Here is a 21,536-nt window from a genome sequence, read left to right as displayed (position 1 = left end):
AAATTAAAGTAAATTAAAAGTGCAGAGGTGATAAATTTGAATTGTGTGGATAAAACTATGTATGTCCAGCTTTTTGAGTGAGTATTTAAAATTGCAACTTGAAAATCGCACATGCCAATTTTTGCAAACTACCCCCTCCATTTTTCGTCATCGTATCACTCTCGCCTTAATGACAATTCAGCCCTTTATCTACTTTATATCAAAACCAACACCAATTGCAATTCGGAGATATATGGGTCGTAAAGTGAAAATAGGACACAATAAAAAACACACCACTTTCTCCCTCCCCAGCCAGCAACAAAAACACCACTTGCACAAAACACGGGCAGTAAAATCTTTTAATGAAAGGTTTCTCGTTCTCCGTCATCACTTCGTTCGCTTAAAAAAACTTTCTCACTTTCACTTCACACTTGGGAACTGGAGGAGCTCTTTCGTATTTTTTATATGCACTCTAAATAATTCTTTCGCCGAGTAGTATTAATCAATTGTGGGTTGTGGTAGCCAAGATTGGTTTCTGACATTTTGGAATATCGGCATTAAATTTTTCGTAAAAACCGGCTTTACAAGAAATAAGTTTCTGAATGGAAATATTGTTTACAATTTACTTATTACTTGCAGTTTCCTTTTAGTTAACATACGGAACCAGAATTAATATTTTTAAATTTCTAAAGAAGTTTAAATTAATTAAATTTTACCTGAAATACTTTTTTACTTTTGTACAAAACGGGGATTAAATAGTTTTAAATCGTTAAATTTTATATAAAATTTACAGAAATGCAAAAATTGAAAACCGAGTTTAAAATGGAAATAACTTTCTACGGAATTCAAATTTGCCAATTGCCATTAAAATCTTACAGGTATCTACAGGTACTACGAATTGGAGAAGTAGAGTACGTATTTGTAGTAGTTGAACTTGGTAACCACACTGTTACCACCTTATCTATTTTTTCTTAGGTGAAGCATAGTAACCATGACCACATGAAAAAGTGCATGGTTACGGCGAAGCCTAAGAATGCAAACAGACCCCCCCTCCCAAAGTTCCACTCAAGTTTGTGACAAAACGGCTAATCGTATCAAAATGGTGTAAAAGACAATCGTGCAGACCTTGCTGGGTAGATGATGCCCGTCTGGTCTAGAGACATGGCAATCTTACTTTAACGCATTTAAAATCGATTTTAAACTTTCAAACGACTGGCAAATTCATTTCTTCCATGCAATGATAGTGCGAGACCCTGATTTTCATGTGCAGAAATCTATAACGCGTCATTTAAAGCAAACCCGAGCGAAATCGGATAAGAAATGAAAAACTTTTCTTGGTGGTATCTGCAACCAGTTACATTACTTCTAGCAGTCCTCCATTACTTATCATGCATACCTAAATACGAGGTTTCCATTAGTAACCAACATAAGTGAAACAATTGAGACCTGTACTGGCGTATGGAAATATGTACATCTACATATATTATGTGTGTATCTAATATTTATGCACACTCTTAACTGAAGTTAAGAATGTACACTCTTAAAACCCGGTGCTAATCGTAACCAAACGGTGTACATATGCCACTTAACCAAAAGGTGATATGTTTTTCACAGCCTGATGATAAATCTTCCAGGCATGGGGACAAATTGTCACTAGCTAGTGTTAATTTTAGGTGAGACACCTTATTACCGCACGGTGAAGTCACATACGCACACCGTTTGGTGACGATTAACACCGGGTCTTTAATAGTGTAATAGAACATGTAATAGCTCCGTACTAAAGTTTTGCCATATCGGCAGCAAATTTTTACGGACCGGTATAATTTTAATACCACGCAGGAACTTTGATACTGAGAAAACAATACCTACCTGAATATACCAGATTTCTACAGTGTATTTACACTTACATTATGTAAGTTACATATAGGGAATTTATCTGATATGTAACGCATCCGCACTCAAAGGTTATAATTAATTTGGTATGCAATGCAATGCATCTATACCATAGGGGATGGTGAAGTGAATTTGGGAGGGATTCTTATTTTTAGGCTTAAAAACAAAAAAATAAATGAATTCTTAAAAAAAAGCTTAGGTGAGGCTTGCTTAAAAGAGGAAAACAAGCTGTTATCATCGTGTACTAAAATAATATGCGAAGTCAATGCTCATCTCACGATTTATAATTTTTGGCAAATATAACAGCAAATTATATGCGTTTGGGACAATTTGCCTCGCCGTGTGCCAGTTTGTGATACGAAGAATTAAAATATATTTTAAAATTTATTAGTGTCCAATGTCGATAAATAATTCATACGGAATGATGCGAGATTTAGTTAATTTCGTTATTAATAATCGCTTGCTGATCAAATTTACGAAGTGTGGGTTATTTATAATATAAAATATTATAGTTCAGAACACTTAATTTTTCAAATATATGTAGGCTGATTTTTGAAACATATTCATGCAAGTCATCAAAAATAACAGAATCAAATAATAACGAAGTTTAATTACTGCAATACGTATCATAGCTAAATATAGTTCAAATTTAGCTATGATCATTAAAAGATATATTTATATCAAACATTTAATCACGGCCCACGGCGAGGTATATTGTCCCAAACGCATATAATTTGCTGTTATATTTGCCAAAAATTATAAATCGTGAGATGAGCATTGACTTCGCATATTATTTTAGTACACGATGATAACAGCTTGTTTTCCTCTTTTAAGCAAGCCTCACCTAAGCTTTTTTTTAAGAATTCATTTATTAAGAGTTTAGTTTCCCATGAATGCGGAAATTCGGGAGAAAAAAAGAACAAAGCATGCAAACTTTCTCTCCAGAATAAAACAAGCGGAAAGGAATGAACAAAGAAAGTGAGAAAATTAACAAATGGAAATTCTTGAGACAAAGAAAAATGAAACTGAGAAAGGATTCGACACCACGCTACCACTCCGTTATCTTCATCATTTAGTACCGAATTTTTCTAAAAAAACATGCAATAAATGTTTACAAAAACATTAAAAAATAAGTTCCCAATGAATTGTACAAAAAACTGTATAAAAATTTCAAATTTTAACTTTAATACAATGCAGGAAATCACATTTATAAATTTATTACACTCCTAATTTTAGTCTATCCATTCAATTTCTCAGTGAAGTGTAAGAATTTACCAGAGTTTCATTCCCGCGTCAAACTTTCACCACCTGGTTCATGAAACAATATTTGGAATGCATTACGTTAGTGAAGGTAAATTGTATGTACATATAAAAATAACTGGTGACATTTTTATGGCAGTAGGATTAATTTTTAACGTGAGGAAACGAAACCTCATATTTTTTTGGTTACCATGTGCATGTTTTTTATGGGAAACAAAGCCGTTACGATTTTACGACACACACGAAGAACAGCAAGCTGACCAAGATCAGATCCTTTGTTCGATGCAAGGACGATAACGAACCTGGAAATAGGTGCGAGCTTGCCCTTCTCTCTAAAAAATAAGGTGAACATATTGTAAAAAAATACCGGGTGACGATTATACTTCTTGTGGCTATTATTATTTTTTTTACAGATTTTGTGTTTATAAACTGAATTGAAATTGAATTATAATATTGTAATATTAATATTGTAATATTATAATATTCAATTATAATATGCTTATAATATTGTTAATTAATTGTTAAGTAAGTATTATTCACAAATTCACACATTTGGTAAACTGTGAGATATTTTTTTTAATTGATAATAATTATTAATTTAAAAAATATCAATTTAAAAATTATTATTTGGTTACTAAAAATTTAATTAATTTTAATTAAAGATTTAATTTAAGTTCTGAAAATTTTCCAAGCAATTGTTTATAACTATTTATATTGGCTGAACAGTACATATCTATAAATAGAATTACCCCGTTGTTTCATGAATTGAAAACCAGTTTGTACTTTGTACCGATATTTAGCGAAACTGGAATAAAAGATTATAAACAAACAAACAAAATTAACAATCCGGTAACATATGAACGTATGAAGAGTACATTGACCGCTCGGTAACAAATTGTTACTATATTATTTAGAGTGCCGTCGTCACTCGAAGTCTCATGTTTTAGTATGTCGTGTAACATTTGACATTTGTGTAGTTCGAGACGTGTTTCTCCTCACACCTTTAAAAGGTGAAATGTCGTTTATCACCTTGTTTGATTAGTTAACTCGCGACACGACACGATAAATTGTTACTTTCTGGTCTGCGTCTCCCAGTAGTGTCAATTCTTCTGGCTTGTCCACAGGGAAAGGAAGGAATGCTTACAAGATTACTATTTTTAGTTAATTATTACTCAATTTCGTAGAAACCGGTTAAAAAATCTATCATAATATTATCTGCTTAAAGTGCTATTTCTTTTACGTAATTAGTTCATTTTACTTAGCGATAGCGATACTGTGATACTAACCTAATTTACCAAATAATAGTTAATTAATTAACCTTACAAAATATTATAACTGGAGTTCCAGCATGACATTTAGTTTATGAAAATTTAATTTTTTTATGAAATTGTTTTCGCCAAGCCCTTAAAATCTTGGCATATGATTAATTATTTGATTAATCGTGTTCGGCTTTAAGTTTTCTAAGGATTTTAAATCTTACATTTTCAAGGAAAGAGATCTATCTGACCGATAATTATTATGTTTTTGTTTTTTTTTGTCGTTCCCAGTTTTTGGTGTCTGCATAAATTTTTCTCCATTCTTACTCCACTCCGGTCATGCAAACAAGATGTGCCGTGTTTTGTGTGCAATGATTTTATAAAATTCACGCAGTTTATTGGGTTACAAACCTCCGAGTTAATTTGAAATTACGAGTCAGGTAACGATACAATGATTATCTCAGAAATTTAAATTTGTTTCTGAACCTGCTATTTCCATTGTCTTCGCATTTAGTCCCCAATTCTAGCAACCGCTTGGTAACAGATCGTTACGAACGCGGTGAAGCCGAATAACACCGGGTGACAATTCTGTTACCAAATTTTTTACAGTAACGACATCCTTTTTGTAATACCCTTTTTTCCTCGTGTACCTGCTCTGGATTGAATTCTGGATCCTTTCCTCGCTTGCGTCTGATTTATGGCTGTTGTTCCCCTTTGTTTGTTGTATTTCTCTTCACGGTGGGTAGCTAAGTCATTATTTAATCAAATCACCCCACCCACCCACTCGGCAAAGAAACAACTTATTACTCATTTAACAAAGCTATTTATACCGAGATGTAAGGAAACCCTTTCTTAAAAAGTTCTATAAAATTGGACAATATATTTATGAACACCACCTCTTTTGTAGTAATTATAAAAGGTAGATTTGTATGGTGTAACTTTGTTTAGAACTTCCACTATTTGACGTCATTTGTCAATTTTTGCAAAATTTTGTAAAACTTTTAGTCATTACAAAAGGTCGATAAGTCGCTAAGGTCGATAAGTCGCTAAGGTCGCTAAATTTTGAAAAAATCGTTTTTCAAAATCTCACAAATTTTAAGCTCATAAGTTTTTATGAAAATCTTGGAATTAGAAAACAAAAATAACCCAATTTACGCCTTATTAGTAAACTTTGTATTTATTTAGTAAATAAGCTGTACAAAAACGACTCGTTACAATTAAGGTTATAAACGATTACCGAATTGGTACCGAATTACATGCATGCGTAGTTGCCGTAAAGAAATTTAGTTTAGAGAGCACCTGTTAACAAGAGATTAACCCTTGAACAAAGTCCAGGAACTGTTCTTATGTACATATTTTTGTACCCTTTCTTTTCTTAAATAGTAAATAATAAGCAAGGTCCTTTGACCACCACAAGTGAAATTTTCCATTTTATTTACACATTTTCTTAGCACTTTCTCTCTTCTGGCGTCGTGTCGTCGTTAACAGAAATTATACCAAATATGTATCATTCCAGACCAGAAAAAAACAGGAATCACGAGTTGAGTGTAAATAAATCGGTAAAATAACCGAGTTAAGGAGCATGTCTTAAAAGTTGAGTAAATAATTTGTAAAACTCTATCACCTAACGGCGAGCATGTCGTTGTTGAAGGTTATCGGTGCATTATATGCTATCTCGTGGACAGGCCAAAAGTGAGATAGCACATAATTACACATTAGAATTAATTCAATTCATAATTACACCTAAGATATGTACTGTTAGAAAATGTTTTAATTCGCAAATGAGAGCTTATGGTGGAAGATTACTTCAAATATTTTTGTGGAGTCTCGACGTTGTTCTACAAATTTTAGTATATATCAACACTTTGTAATATAAACAAAGATTTGCAGCTCGGCCGTCGTAAGATGTAAACGGTAATGAATTCCTAAATCTCTCAGAATTTACGGGCCAAATTTTATAAAAAACATTACATTTTAAAATTCCGTCAAGTAATTAATCTCTACTTATTTAACTATTTGCAAAATTATACAGGTCAAAAATATGTATTGGTAAAGTTTGTGCAATTGTCCGTTTAAAAAATAATTGTACAATTTTCTTCTTCAAAACTTGTAGTTTTTTTCCCCTTCCCAAATTTTATCCCGGAACAAATATTACATATTTTCATTTCACAAAGTAAGCTTGGTAAATCCACCACTTACAAAATGATACGGTGACATGAGTATTATACGCTTCTCATTTATGAGATTCGTACATCTAACTCATCAACAAAGTGGAAGTTATCACTATGAAAAAACATCACCGCATTTGGTAGTAAGTAATACGACCAAAAAGAGAGAAGAATCTCTCCTCAGTGGATTTCCTCTTCTCATCATCATTACAGGGAACTGATCCTCTCTCCGTCTCCAGCAAATTGATGATCTTCTCCTTTCTCCGACTTAACCAAAGTGGATGAAAGCAATAAAGTGTGCCAATTTTGAAACAAAAATACAAAAGAAAAACCCAGGGTTCGTATAAAACACCATTTTTTAGATTTCAAAATGAACGCAGATTTCCTAAAAATACATATTCTAGCGCCACCCTATTATGCATTCTCTCTAATCTTTAACAAATCGTAAAACAACAAACATACAAACTACTTGTTTGAAACGTCGATTTGCCCATAAAATTTATGAAGATTTTACCGAAATATTTACATTTATGGCATAAATGTAAATAATTCGGTAAAATCTTCATAACATGAATACAAATATATTTACGACCAAGTGAGTAACCAACTACAGATAATAACCCGGTATTGAATTACAAGTTCAGTAATAGACTGAGGAATTTGTACATGATACGCAAATAATACGAAAGACGACTTTTGCCAAATTATTTGCAGTGTGAAGTTTCAATGCAAATCTAATGTGATTTGTAATCAGCCTATAACTTCCCGTTTGGTGGAACCCTTGTTCTTGTATAATCAATTATAACCACTTGGGATCAGTGATAAAATTTGGGTTCCAATTTTCTACTGAATTTGTAAGAGTGCATTTGTGTGCCGCTTGGTTCAAAGCACAAGGCAAGAACGAGAGAAAGTCAAGATTGGCAAAGCGACGATGAAGAAAGCAATCCACTTATTTCTTCTTCTATCCATTTACTTAATTACTTTACGACCTAACCGTTTTGTTCCTTCCAACGAGATTCATGTCCAAAAGTGTGGAAACAACGGGACAAATTGTACCGCGTCCATATGCAATTGTCCACTTTTACCAGATTTGTACCACACTTAAATAGTTCTTAAACGTGGTTACCAACTCAAATTCTACACTTTTTGGTGAAACAGTTTAGACTTTACGGTATCAGTTTGGCCTTAGTTTTACTAATACATACATAATTTGTCACACTTTAATAATTTGAATTTTGGAGTAATTAATAATTGTTACCGTCAAATTACGATCCTACCATCAAATCGGCAAAATAATATTTACTGGGAATTGTTCGATCATGAGGTCAAAAATTTTACTTTCAACCATTTTTAAAAATCTAGCCAGTCGTGTCTTATTTCACCACAAGCATTTAGCCTAATTCGTTTATTTCTATCTGCATTGCTCCAATTTTGTCCAAAATTTCATTACACAAGATCCCAGATCAGATTACAATCTACCAAACCCACTCCTCGGATATGTAGATCCGCTTTTATGCATACTTTTAGCTTTGATATGGATACGTGAAGAAGGAAGAAATTATACAGACCAAAATTTGATCCTTTCAGGAACAGACAAGACGCACAAAGTTACAGACGCCACAAAAGAAATACGTAGTGTATTAATAGTGATCATGGAGTGTAAAAAGGATTATGTAAGTAAAAAAGTGATTTAACCAGAACACGAACTATTTTTAAGTTGTTAATTTAATTTAATTCATTAAATTGTTAAGCTATTTAGAAGAGCATTTAAGAATGACATTTACAATTAACTTTTTTGCGGTATTAAAGTCATTCATTTTTAGGCAAATGATCATGTTACCATAAACTTAAGTACTTTTTGCTAATCTGTTTAAATATGAAATAACAACACGTGGACGTGAATGCAATGCGCCTACTAAATACCTGCAGTAATGCTCCGTTATTCTCGTACTAAATAAATTACATAACTTAATCGTATGAAATTTGGCATAATATTTTATATGTTCAATTTAATGAATGCGAAAAATCAATTAATAACGATCACGCAATGATGATCATCATATATGCATTTGGTCATGGGAAAAATGCAAATGAGCTATGAGGCAATACGTATTATTCAAATATATTCTGCAATTACCTGGACAAGAAGGATCCGTTTCATCCGAGTTGTCGGAACAGTCCTGTTCAAAATCGCACTTCCAACTGGCCGGAATGCACTGGCCCGTTTCGCACTGAAATTGCGAAGTTGAACATGCACCTGGTGGACAGAAAGTACAAATATATAAAAATGTGCATAACAGACATGTAATATATGGTGTTAATAATGCCACGTTAAAAAAACACGATGGGCAATTAACGCAAAAATTACAATTCCCTAAACTTTATAAATAAATTTGCTAACTTGTGTTACAATTGGGTACAGGATCTATGTAATCTTTGCAAAATTTTGGTAACTGTTTTTAACTGTTTTTGTTTGACAACTTTTTTTGTTAAAATTTTGCTGTACATTTTGGGGTAAAAACATTCGAATGTACATATTATTAAGTAGCTTCAGCTACTTTATGTGAAGACTTTGTCTGTCTGTCTGTCCGTCTGTCTGTCAGCAGGATATCAGGAGAACGGATCGAGATAATCGAAATCGGTTTTCGCCATCATACATAGGACCCCAGGGGGAGGATCCTATCAACTTTTGGGGGCAACCGGACCACACCCCCTTTGGCGACAGGGGGTGTGGTCGGGGCAAAATGAGATTTTTAGTGCAATTTAATCTATAGGCGAAATAGAGTAAAATTATGTGTTCCGGAGTTGTGCCACACCCCCTCGGCGCCAGGGGGTGTGGTTGGGGCAAAATGAGATTTTTAGTGCAATTTATTCTATGGGTAAAATTAAGTGAAATTGAGTGAAATTAAATGAAATTAAGTGAAATTAATTAAAATTGAGTGTTTCCCCGATTTTGCCGCACCCCTTCGGCGCCAGCGGGTGTGGTTGGGGCAAAATGAGATTTTTAGTGCAATTTAATCTATAGGTGAAATAGAGTAAAATTATGTGTTCCGGAGTTGTGCCACACCCCCTAGGCGCCAGGGGTGTGGTTGGGGCAAAATGAGATTTTTATAAAAAATTAATCTATAGATGAAATAGAGTGAAATTAAGTGTTCCCGAGCTGTTCCACACCCCCTCGTCGCCAGGGGGTGTGGTCGGGGCAAAATGAGATTTTTACAAAAAATTAATCTATAGATGAAATAGAGTGAAATTAAGTGTTCCCGAGTTGTGGTGGGACCGTTTGGGGTGAAGTACGTCTGAAGCTACTTCCGTATGCGCGTTTGCGACGGTTTATTTCAGTGTAAATCCGTTGATCAAAATTGTATGATTTCTTTTCTTATTCATTCATTTTCACGCACATATCTATTTCACCTGTGAAATTTTACACATTTATCCCAAGATTGGTATGTATGCATAAGTTTACGATAAATTTATAATCTGATTTTTCCTTGTAACCTGTGTTGTACATAAAAATCTTAATATCGCGAAATGATTGATTTTACACTGTTTTCATACAGGGCTACAAACATTCACATGAATTGTCATTTTGTTCATTTTTCGTTAAGACTCATCTTCAGTTGGTTTATCCACATATCTAAAACTTTTGCGACTTTTGCGATCCACGTTCGTTCGTGGTAAATAAAATTTGATAAGAAATTACATACACACACTAGGTCAAAAACCCAACGGAACTCAAAGTCGTTCACCTTATCAACGAAAAGGCAATATTCATCCAAACTCGGGGGAACGTACATAAGGCATGTGAGCAATTTTCGCATTATGCGATTTAGAATGTAGACTGGGTGAGCAATATTCGCAATATTGCTAAATATAGTAAATACTTCGGATGACTAACCACTGACCCTGGCGTTGCCAATGCTTCATGCACGGTCCAGCAAGGATCAGTGACTGATTGACGAGACTGGACCCAAAACTTGACTGGCCTTTCGTGACATTTACTTGACTGCAATTGCGATAAGCCACATTTTTTAACTGACACTAATTTTTGTAAATTTTATTACGAAAATGAAAATATGTATGTAAGTTGGTACCACCAAATTGTCACTGCGTGTAGCGTAGTTACTTATGGTTAATACTACGGTTTTACTGTTTTGGATGCAATATATAAATACCAAACGCAAGCATTAATTTCGCAAATACTGGAAATTGTCAGCCGATGATATGTACAAATTAACATAAATGAGACACATCGTGAGATACCATAAATTCTGCATGCTTTATGCATGATTTACAACAAAATTGCCAAAATACTGTACAACTTTCTCCTTTCCATCTCGCTCGATTTTACCGATTTTTTTTTACAGGAATTTCACTGACCCACTTGTCACAAACAAAAATAAAGAAATCCTATGAATTGTTTATTGGTACGAGTTGTCGACTTGGCTTAGAGCTAAAAGTTTCCAGGAAAAACTCATGAAATTGCTTATCACACACCAAACAAGACGAGTCGTCTTAGACGACGAGGCATTTTCTTTGTAAAGATTTTATTTATTAAATCTGTAAATATAAAAAAGTTTCTAGTATTTAATCCACAAAACGTTTGTCTTGTTTCCAATTTTACACCAATGCGTATGTGACAATAAAAACAGACTCTTAAATAGTTGAGAAATCCGACAAAAAATAAATTATATTTTTTATCCTTGTTCAGTGTGAGTTATAAAATATTTTCGAGTTTTGTCTGAGGAACTTATTTTAGATCTTTATTTTTTGTAAGCAAGATGACTGAATAAATTAGCAATTGCACTAATAAAAGAATGCAAATCTAAATAAAACAATTTATAAGAAACTAATAAAAAATGCAAAATAAATTAGAATCCTAAAAAATACATTTTTAAGAACAAATATTGTTCAGAATCTGAACTTCAGATACAAATTGAGACAAAAATACAAAAATAATTTTAATCGTGCACTTAGGATTCGCATTTTGGAACAAATCTAGAAACAAGCTCTCGAAAATTCCCGGAGAAATTTTAAGCTTTACTCCAATCAACACAGATTACATTATGTGAAGCCAATTTTTTTGGGAACCCTGTCTCTTCCTTTTGTCCTCATAAATTGCAACTTGATCCGACCAAAGGCATTGTGAATCAAGTTGTAACAAACAGTTCAGAGGACTAAAAATTGGGGTCTGAAGCCCGCTTTCTCTCATTGTTTGTCTTCCTTTTCTAAAATTTAATTTCTTCGGGCCATACATAAAGTATGTGATCTAATTTTAGAGAATCGTGGGATTAAAATGGGTGCTTTAAGCACGATCCCTTTGCAACAAAAGCAAAAATCGTATTATACAGAAATATGTTTCCTTTCATTTCGAAGGAAAAAACTCTGCAAAAATGGAATGGTCCAATCTTTGCAAATTTTGAGAAATATCAATCAGAAAGCAAAAATGTGTAGTGCTTTTTAGCTGATTATCATAATTTTATAATTATTTCCTGTGACATTTTTTAAATTTCGACCCTGCATTAACAATTCATCCATAACGCTTACAACGTTTAGACACGCTCACGATCCACAATTTCTTAAATTTGCAAAAGTTTGTACACCAATTTTTTCTGGAAATTTTGATAAAATTTTCTAAATATTGAAAAATATGCTACGACTTCCAAAAACTGCTTCTTATCTCAATTTTCTATTTTACAAACCCTTGTCAAAACTAAACCCCTAACAAAGTCTGATTGATCTCAGAAATAAATAAGGATTCAGTTTTTCGAAGAAATTGGAAAATTTTCTCTTTCTCCCTAAATCGAATCAATTTTTTTCTACACAATAGTGGAGAAAGTTGTCGCAAAAAACTTTGTCATTGTCCTTCCCAGTTTTTTGCGGATTAAATCGAGCTCTAAGTTTGCAAAACCACAATCAAACTGAACCAGCAAGAGAGACATGATCCGGCTTTATTTTTATTGATGAGGGTCCTTTCACCTGGTGACATATGTATTTATGTGGATCGGATTTGTCGTGTCGGCAAAGAATTCGCTAACATATCAAATTCGCAACAACCAGCCTGAGATTAGATTCCTAATTTTTGTGCGTGCTCCTGTCTCTTGTTTAAAATATTTGGAATAAACTCAGAAATATCTGCAAAAAACACTGCAAAAATGTTCACAAGCTTAAGCAGATTACTAAGAAAACCCAGGATATTTACAAATCTATCAGTATTATAAGGTCACGAATCGAAAACATCTCTTAACCCAGTAATAAAACATCTCGCAAATGATCTATAAATTTACTTTAGTTAATCACTGATTAGTAATCGTTAAATTATTTAACTATTTGATTAACCCTTTAAGCAATTAATTGATTCCTCATTAAATTGCTAAACACATTCCACTCAACATTTTTCATATTGAACTTGCATACATATATCTTGACATCACTAAACTAATTTTATAGCTTGTATAAATTGCAATAAAAATGTGGGAAACATGACATTTTTAAAGCATGTTAAATTCTTGGCGAGACAAGGTTGAGATTTAAAGTTTATTAAACTGCTTGCATCCGTAACTGTACCATGGTTTAAAATTAATGCTCAACATGTTTGACTTTGCGTTGACTAATTCTGCCCTTAAATTGGATCTCTTGGTGCGACGCAATTAATCTTAATTGACCATGATGACAAGATATGTGCTGCAGTTGATGCTGAAATAATTATGGGCAAGTTCACGTCAAAGTTAGCAAATTATGTAAATATGTAGCTAAGGAGGCTCATATTTAAGAGGGTTGACGAGTCATGGGCACAATTTTTCACCCTCTGAATGTTACTTGCTATTTGGAAATTTACATATGCAGATATAGTTCTTTGTTATTTATGGTGGAAAACGAAAATTTTATGTTTTGCTAAAGATGTAAGATTTTAACGACAAGAAATTAAAATCAAATTTTACATTCTTATAATTGTCCTCGCAGATGCCAAGTCAGTTAAAGAAATTTTGATAATTGTTTTCTTGTCACTTTCTACATTGAAGAAGCTCGTTCGAAGTTTTGTATCTCAAGATCGGTGTGAGATTTGAATAAAACAATTAAAATTGTTTTGAAACTTTTACAAAATTAGTGATTTAAAATAAGTTATTAATTATAATTAACAGGATGAATTTATAATCCGTTTGGTTTTTATTCGTACTTTTTCAAACATTTGTGAGTTTGCATTGAGTTACAAATATCCGAATATGTGAATTGCGTCACATAATTGATTTCGTCTCTCTCTCATACGAGTCGTACATATTTGTCTCTTTATTTGCATGCTTTTTACTCAGGCTACACGTGTCTCTCACATGTTTCGCAATATCCAATGCCAATTTCATCATGAAACGGATATCGTAGCAATTAAAGAGAAAGATTATTTATTTCGAGAATAATATTTTTGCACGAGAATCAAAACATGGCAATTGAGACATTGCAAAATCTGCACTTTTTTTCTATGTACAACCTCACATACCAAGAACTGCATGGGCCAATTAAATCGTAAATTGACTCAATAGAGACGTATTTCTCGTGCAGACACTGACTCGACAAGAATTATTAATTTTGCACTCGAGTTAACTTTTATAATACGGAGAAAATTTTGCAAATAATGCAAAATAAGACGCTGTGACATTTGACCCTGCGAACTTCCCTGTGTTCAAAGACGTAGTTATTAATAAATAAATACTACGTACGAAAGTAAATTACGCTCTAAATAATGTGCTTATCAAAATTATCACGGAGTGGAGGCAGTATCAAAGACTTGTAACGATTTGGTTACGGGTTTTACCGAGTGGTAGAAACAATTGTTGGTCAAATTCAAATTTGCAATCACGTTAAAAGGCAATTTTTACCCAGAGCGATGTAGTAAATTTGAATTTCGTCAACAATTGGAGTTACCATTCGGTAAAAGATTGCTACCAGATTTGTAAAATCGTATAATTTTACGTACATACATTCAGTCAGTGACAATTTTGTTACCAAATTATTTAGTGTATTCATATACAAAGCACATGTAGCTGCAGAAATGAAGATGTATTAAAATAAATTCTTAATGGAAAATATCTACACATGCGAAAGAGACCTGGCTTAATTGATGTCATCAATTTTACAGATGCCACGATCAGTTCACTCAAAATAATTTTAAATAATTCGGTAACAAACGTTATTACCAACCTGACTCTGTCGCCTAAATTGGGAAATGGTTTGTGGTTCACTTGGTTTAAATCTGTGATTTATTGATTACCAATTTGAATTTCATAATGTTACCATTTCGTGCGAAATTACGACCATGCAAGTATTGCACCGTTAACAAATTGATAATGGAACATAATCTGTGCCCCTAAATAAGAAATTTCTGTCATAAAAATTAGTGACATTTTTCCCGCACAGCCTCCAGCTTCTTCGATTTCAACTCAACTCATCTTATTTCTTTAATGCAAAAAAACTAACAATTAAAACAACGAATCCTTTCATTCATTCATACTTATCCCGAGTCAATTTCCACTCGTTTAATAAATGCAAGCATGCGGATATGGAATCTTTTCGTGCGATGCGACTCCTCCACTAATCGTAACATTCGACGATGGGCGAACTCAAGTCAAGCTTTATATTTCGAATCTGTAAAAGTATTTCGCAACCAGAGTTGCTAAAATTGCAAGCAAAAGTTGTGTCATTTCAAGACTTTGACGCCACAGTATTTTTTAAAATATTATTGATTTTTAAAATTTTACTTTACTAGATGAATTTTACTAGATTGACTAAGGAGGACAACCCTTCACCGACAGAATCACCGATCTTGATGCCCTTTGGATATATTGTGGTACTAGGTGAGTCTAGCAAAAGTGAAGGAGGATCTCATTCCATGGCCCCATTTGCGCCCGCCACACCCACTCAAAGGTGCGAAAAACACGAAAAATACCCTGTTTTCGTTCACTAAAAAAATCACCAAAAATCCTATTTTGATCGGATTTTCATAATTTAAACGTTTTTGTGATCTGAGATAGTTGCTTTATCATATCCAATAGCAAACTCAACTTTTTTGAAATTTTGATTTTTTCGAAGACCTACCCCTGGTCAGGAAATTTTCGAAAATACTCAAAAAATTGAAAAAATTGAGTTTGCTATTAGATGGGATAAAGCAACTATCTATGATCACAAAAACGTATAAATTATGAAAATTCGATCAAAATAGGATTTTTGGTGATTTTTTTAGTGAACGAAAACAGGGTATTTTTCGTGTTTTTCGCACCTTTGAGTGGGTGTGGCGGGCGCAAATGGGGCCATGGAATGAAATCCTCCTTCACTTTTGCTAGACTCACCTAGTACCACAATATATCTTTTTCTGGGATAATTTTGGAAGTGATGCTTGAGGCCATTTATCTTTGAAAATTATGTTTGACTATACTTTTAAAAAAATTATTATTCCAACGTTTAAATGGCACAATTCCACCATATGCTTACAACTTACGAGTTACGAACAGTTTCGGATAGATTTTGCATTTATATAAAACGTTAGTTTATTTTTAGTTTTTTCCTGCCAATTGTTCATCTTTTCCTACCTGGCCCATCGGCTTGTTTGTTGCATATAATGGTTTACCAAAAAAAGTGTAAATTATGTGCATGCTGGACAGGATCCTTGCTCACTTTCCTCACAAAATATCTTATGAAATATCTTATCCCTCCATCGCAAAAAAAACTACTACGAGGAGTCGACTTTCGACGACACCTTTATTACTTTCCTCGTGCATAATAAAAATAGATTAATACGGTCCACTCTACTTGTTTATTATCCTGTTTCGTACCTTGTATACTTACAACATAATCATGTTCCTGACCCAGTGTGACGAGAGAGACTCATCTAAATTAGTACACATTCTTAACTTGTACATAATTTTGGTTTTTGGACGGTATTAAGATTTTCGAAAAGTTTTCTAATTCTGTTCAGACTGATTATTTAGTTGGGAATAAAATGACGTAACAAAATTTTACGATAAAATTTTCCGAAGTTACATTAAGAAGGTGTAAAGTATACTTGGAAATCTATTTAGAAACAATTTTTAAATTCGCCGTAAATTAGTATGACCAAGTTACATCTGCATTAGTATGTATTTCTCGTAACATTACTGCAATGGTGCAGTCATCCACTTACACTTATTACCGTTCTGTGGTAAATCATTATCAACTCGGTAACGCCTCACGTACATATTTACATAAATACAATTTACATATGTGTATATAGTTCACCTCCCGTAACACATTATTGTTACCGCATTTTTGAGCGCATAAAACAGAACCTGATTCCAATCCTTACTCATTTTATCAACAAATCAATCAGTACACACTAAATGGACCGTGCATAAAGCATGTCTTGGATTAGGGTCAGGCATCCCATCTTTTTAATGTCTACTATCACATAATACGGACACAAGGGTCAAAATCTGCATGTTTGATGTACGGTCCTACACGTAAGAAAGTGAGGATGCCGAATTAATACAAATACATAGTTACAGATAACGTGATGATGGATGCGTTATGCATAAATAAATTCAAATCAATCAACAGATCAACATCTACAACAGACGAAACGACGAAGAACCTAATTGTTCGGAGAGAAACACCTTTTGCTCGACCTTCTTGTTTCATAGCCCCGAGTAAAACTTAACCCTGTTTCTTGCACACTCTAAATAACTCGGCAACTATTTATTACCAAGATTAATATTTCTGGGCCGAATGAAGTTGTTTTTAAGAGCTTGTAAAAAAATGAAAAATAATTGTAATATTCGACAATTAATTTAATAGGTCGCAGCAAACTGACAAGAGCGTTTGACACTTATTAATTCAAGTCAATGGTTGACTGGAATGTAATAAATTTGAAATTTATTTAAAATTAATTTAAAAATGTAAAATTTACATGAAATTTGTACACATGTAAAATAATAAGTGGCAGAAATGTATATGTAAAAAGTGTACTAAATAAGTCACTTGTCCTCCTAATTACTTCCAAGATTATTTAGAGTGCAGCAAAATTGTGTTTTAATCTCGTTTTATTAATCGATGTGTTGCACTTCGTGTCAGTTTAATCTGTCGGAAGTTGATCCTCGCATATTAAACAGTGAGAATGTTATTTGGCGCAAATTTAAAACTACCAAACTTCCACCTTCGAAACACTTTCTTCACTATCTAGGAAGGAATAAAAATGACAATCATCGTTCAAATCAACACGTCGCACGTCAGTCTAACGCATTCATTAAATAAATCTGCTGCTGCTAAACCAAAAAAATTATGAAAACTACAAACAAAATGCAAAAAAAATCACAAAACCGATGAGTTTTTTTGCTTACGGAAATAATATCTAAATATAAAATGAGATCGTTTCACTAGGATAAAATGCAAAATTTGTGCTTTGTACCGGTACAAAGCACAAATTTTGCTGGGGTACGTACCCCAGCAAAATTTGTATCCGTAACTTTGCACAGATTATGAAATAACATGCTTAAAGCTAACTGTAACATTGTGAACGTCCCTTCATTTTGTAAAAAATTCCTAAATCCACAAAAGCGGAATTCTACTCGGCACTATTATTTACAAACATCCAAGTTATTTAATTGTCTCATTTTTGATAGAATTGATGACGCAAGTATAAAAAATCCGGATATCTCATTTATAGATAAACATTAGGTTCCTGTAATGGAAATAAGTTTTATACCAAAGAAGAAAATTATTGGGGGGGCGTGCGGGAACCATTTATGAGCGTATTTATGTAAATGAATAAATTTATGTACATATGTAAATGTGAATCTTAAATATTTACATGTGATCTGACCTGCCACGTCAATTTTGTGACCCTATCATAATTAAACCTTAATTATTATTTCGGGGTCTGATTGACCATTATATAATATTAACCTTTGGTAATTAATCATGTCCATGATTAATATCAGTATTCGAATTAATCTTGGATGTCGCATTGTTTTAAATAATTCTGCAGTAATTAGTTTTTTTGCCCTGATTTTTTTCCAAGATATCCATCCTGGTTTTATAATTTGCATGATAAGAAAAACTATTTTCAAATATATTGTCCCAAGTACATACAAATTTCAAAGTGGAAGAAGTTAACACGTCCTCAATCGAGCAACTCTGTTACATGATAACAATTCATAGTTTTTACTTTTTTTAATTGTGAGCGGATTTCGTACACGATAAAAATTTGGAGGAAACCAGGGATCAATTAAATTACACTGCACTATCGAAAATATTACCAACGAAGCAAAACTACGTCATTGTGGTCAGCTCATCTGCCTACCTGAATCGTCTACGTGTAGATCTCATCTCCTTTTATGAGGCTGGGATATTATTATGTGTACCTTGTTGGTTAGTCTCACAGACACACTGACTCATCCTCATCATACCATCGTCTACTTTTTCCTACACTCTAAATAATGTGGTAAAAATCTGTTACCGATGCGGTACTATTGGTTTCTGGTAGTAAAATGTGGTACCCAGTTTCTTCACAAATTTTTACTTATACCTATAAAGTATATTTTAATGTGGTACCGGCTAGTTTTCGGTAACATGAAGTTAATTAATTATCCACTTAACAATGTTTTACAGATGCAGAATTATATAATTCGATAAGTAGTTCTAATCTACGGAGAAAGTTAAATTTGTTACTATTAGGTAAAAGACTGTCACCAAATTATTTTGAGTGTAAAATAGCACATTGTGGTGTTTAAATGATTCATATCTGCCTTTCATGTCAAGATTACGAAACGATTCTCTCTTAACAAGTCTCGTCTAAAATTCCGTTGGTGAAATACATTATAATATAAATATTTTATGGACTGACTAAACCTCAATAGACAGACAGACAGACGGACAGATATTCGCGTAGCATGCACACTATTTTTATTATTAAATACATAAAACGTAATGTGCTCTCCAGTTCGAGGAACCGGATAGAATTTGAGATCAAATTGCAAAATATTTCATACATATATGTGTTCATTAGGTGTTCTTTACTACACTGTTTTTTAATGAGTACAAAATTAATGAATGAGTTAAGAAAATGAGAAAGAAAATCATAGCTTCTACATACGTATATTTTATAGTTGGGGATATTCACGTCACAAACTTGGAAAATAACCGAGTTGAGCATAAACATGGCCCACAAATTTAATTTTTGACTAATTTGGACGAAATCCATGAAAATTTAAAATTTAAAACATTTCCTATATTTAAAATCACACTTTTTCTAAGAAATACTTAATTCCGTCAGAAATTTAAATCACTAAATAAACTTGCTTAATGAATAATTAGGTAAAATCTATATAATTACTTAATTTTATTACTGACCTTGTACTTTTCCCGATTGAAGCACCACACACCCAAGAAACAATCCAAGCAGGAACATATTTCCACGATACCGCAGAACTTCACCCATCTCAATATTTAATATTTTACAAACTTTTTCGAGTCAATGGAGATTTTGATCCGTTAAAATGTTTAAGTTAAACACCTCAATTTTGTATGATGCTTGACGAATCTGATGTTTATTTGCTAACTGATTGTATCAAAAGTTATTTTTATGTCGTCAAATTGACACGAATTTGTCAATTTACAACTTTAATTTCACATGAAAATGTTGAACCAAATTTACACCTTGTTAACAAGTTGTTAAACCACTAAATTGCCAATTATGTACAATTCTGTCAACGTGATTAAAAAACACCGGCTCAATATCGTAGAATTGTTTTCGTTTGGACCAGCGTGGTTAACACATGCAAAGTTCATTAACAAGTGACGCTCACCTCCTGAAAGGTGTACACAAAACGCCGGTACAATATTTTTTCAATTTTTGCCAAGTTTTATTTGCAATTTTTTGCACGCTGAATCCTAAAATCCAGTCTTAACTCCAAACACTAACTTCAAACTTCTTAACAAGCTTAACTATTTTTTTAGTTTCTAATCAAATCACGTTAATCAAATAAATTTATGCAAATTCTGTCTTCAACTTTTTTCACTTAAATGATTCACTTCTCCAAAAATGCAATTCTAAAAAATCTTGTAGCTCAATTTTTCCTGAAATTTTAATATTTCTCAAAAAACGCGTGGCTTTTGTACCGAGTGGAAATCTTTGCGTAGATTCAGCTCCGTTGTTGTCTTGCTAGTGGACAGATTCAGACTGAAGTGAGATTCCGGCTCAAGTGAACGTGGGCCTGGTTCCCCTCTTGTTTTCATGTCGGAGTCGTTTTAGTGGTGCGAGCACAAAAGTTGATCCGTTTTTATAAAGCACATTCCGATCGTGCAATCCACCCTTTGGATACGTAATACTATAAATATGAAATACTTACGTAGTGCAAAAACCACCACACCGCCCGGTATTAGCAGACTTATGAACTCCTCGGCTTCCTTGTCTCACTTATTTTACGTTACACGCTTAATAATGTGGTAACAACTAGACACTTTTTTGCCAGGGAGTCGTAGACTTTTTAGCGGACTACAAAATGCGGAACTATAGTTAATTTATCGCATAAATGCATATGTGGTGCATAAATTTTATTGGGTCGGTAATAAATTTATACCAAACCAGCATCGGTAAAAGTTATGTTGTAAACTGTGTAAGTTTAGGCCGAGTCCTTCAAGAAACTAAAAAAATACAAATTTTACAAGTTTTAAAAAATACAAAAATACAATAAAAATTTGTATCGAACCAATTCTGAATATGCATGAATTACTCGGATATTTGTAACCGTGTAAATTTTACACCATTATTTTTTAGTTCTGCAACAAATTTGTAATCTCACAAGTCTACACAGCTTTTTAAAATTATTCTACACAAGACAAAAATACGAGATGAAAATTTTGTATGAAATTTTACAGGATGACAATATTTTAAAATTTGCAGCTTTAATTCTTGAATTTTAGAAAATGTATGAAACTTTGCATGATTTTGCCATCCTATCAT

The 21,536-nt window shown here is 33.1% G+C and overlaps 1 protein-coding gene across 1 annotated transcript in view; it reads right to left on the bottom strand.

Annotated features, from left to right (window-relative positions):
- The window catches only part of LOC110853611 (very low-density lipoprotein receptor), a 133,076-nt gene extending 112,317 nt beyond the window's left edge, over positions 1 to 20,759 (bottom strand). Inside the window, exons 1-2 of the mRNA XM_022101896.2 lie at positions 19,925 to 20,759; positions 8,694 to 8,813 (exon numbers count right to left, since the gene is read on the bottom strand). Of these exons, the coding sequence (XP_021957588.1) occupies positions 8,694 to 8,813; positions 19,925 to 20,012 (208 nt within the window). The 5' untranslated portion in view covers positions 20,013 to 20,759. The remainder of the gene's footprint in view (positions 1 to 8,693; positions 8,814 to 19,924) is intronic.
- Positions 20,760 to 21,536: the final 777 nt, after the last annotated feature.

The sequence above is a fragment of the Folsomia candida genome, unplaced genomic scaffold (assembly GCF_002217175.1).
Source record: "Folsomia candida strain VU population unplaced genomic scaffold, ASM221717v1 Fcan01_Sc008, whole genome shotgun sequence".
Classification (NCBI taxonomy): domain Eukaryota; kingdom Metazoa; phylum Arthropoda; class Collembola; order Entomobryomorpha; family Isotomidae; genus Folsomia; species Folsomia candida.
The sequence above is the reverse complement of the archived record's forward strand: the minus strand, read 5'-3'. Positions and strand labels throughout refer to the sequence as shown.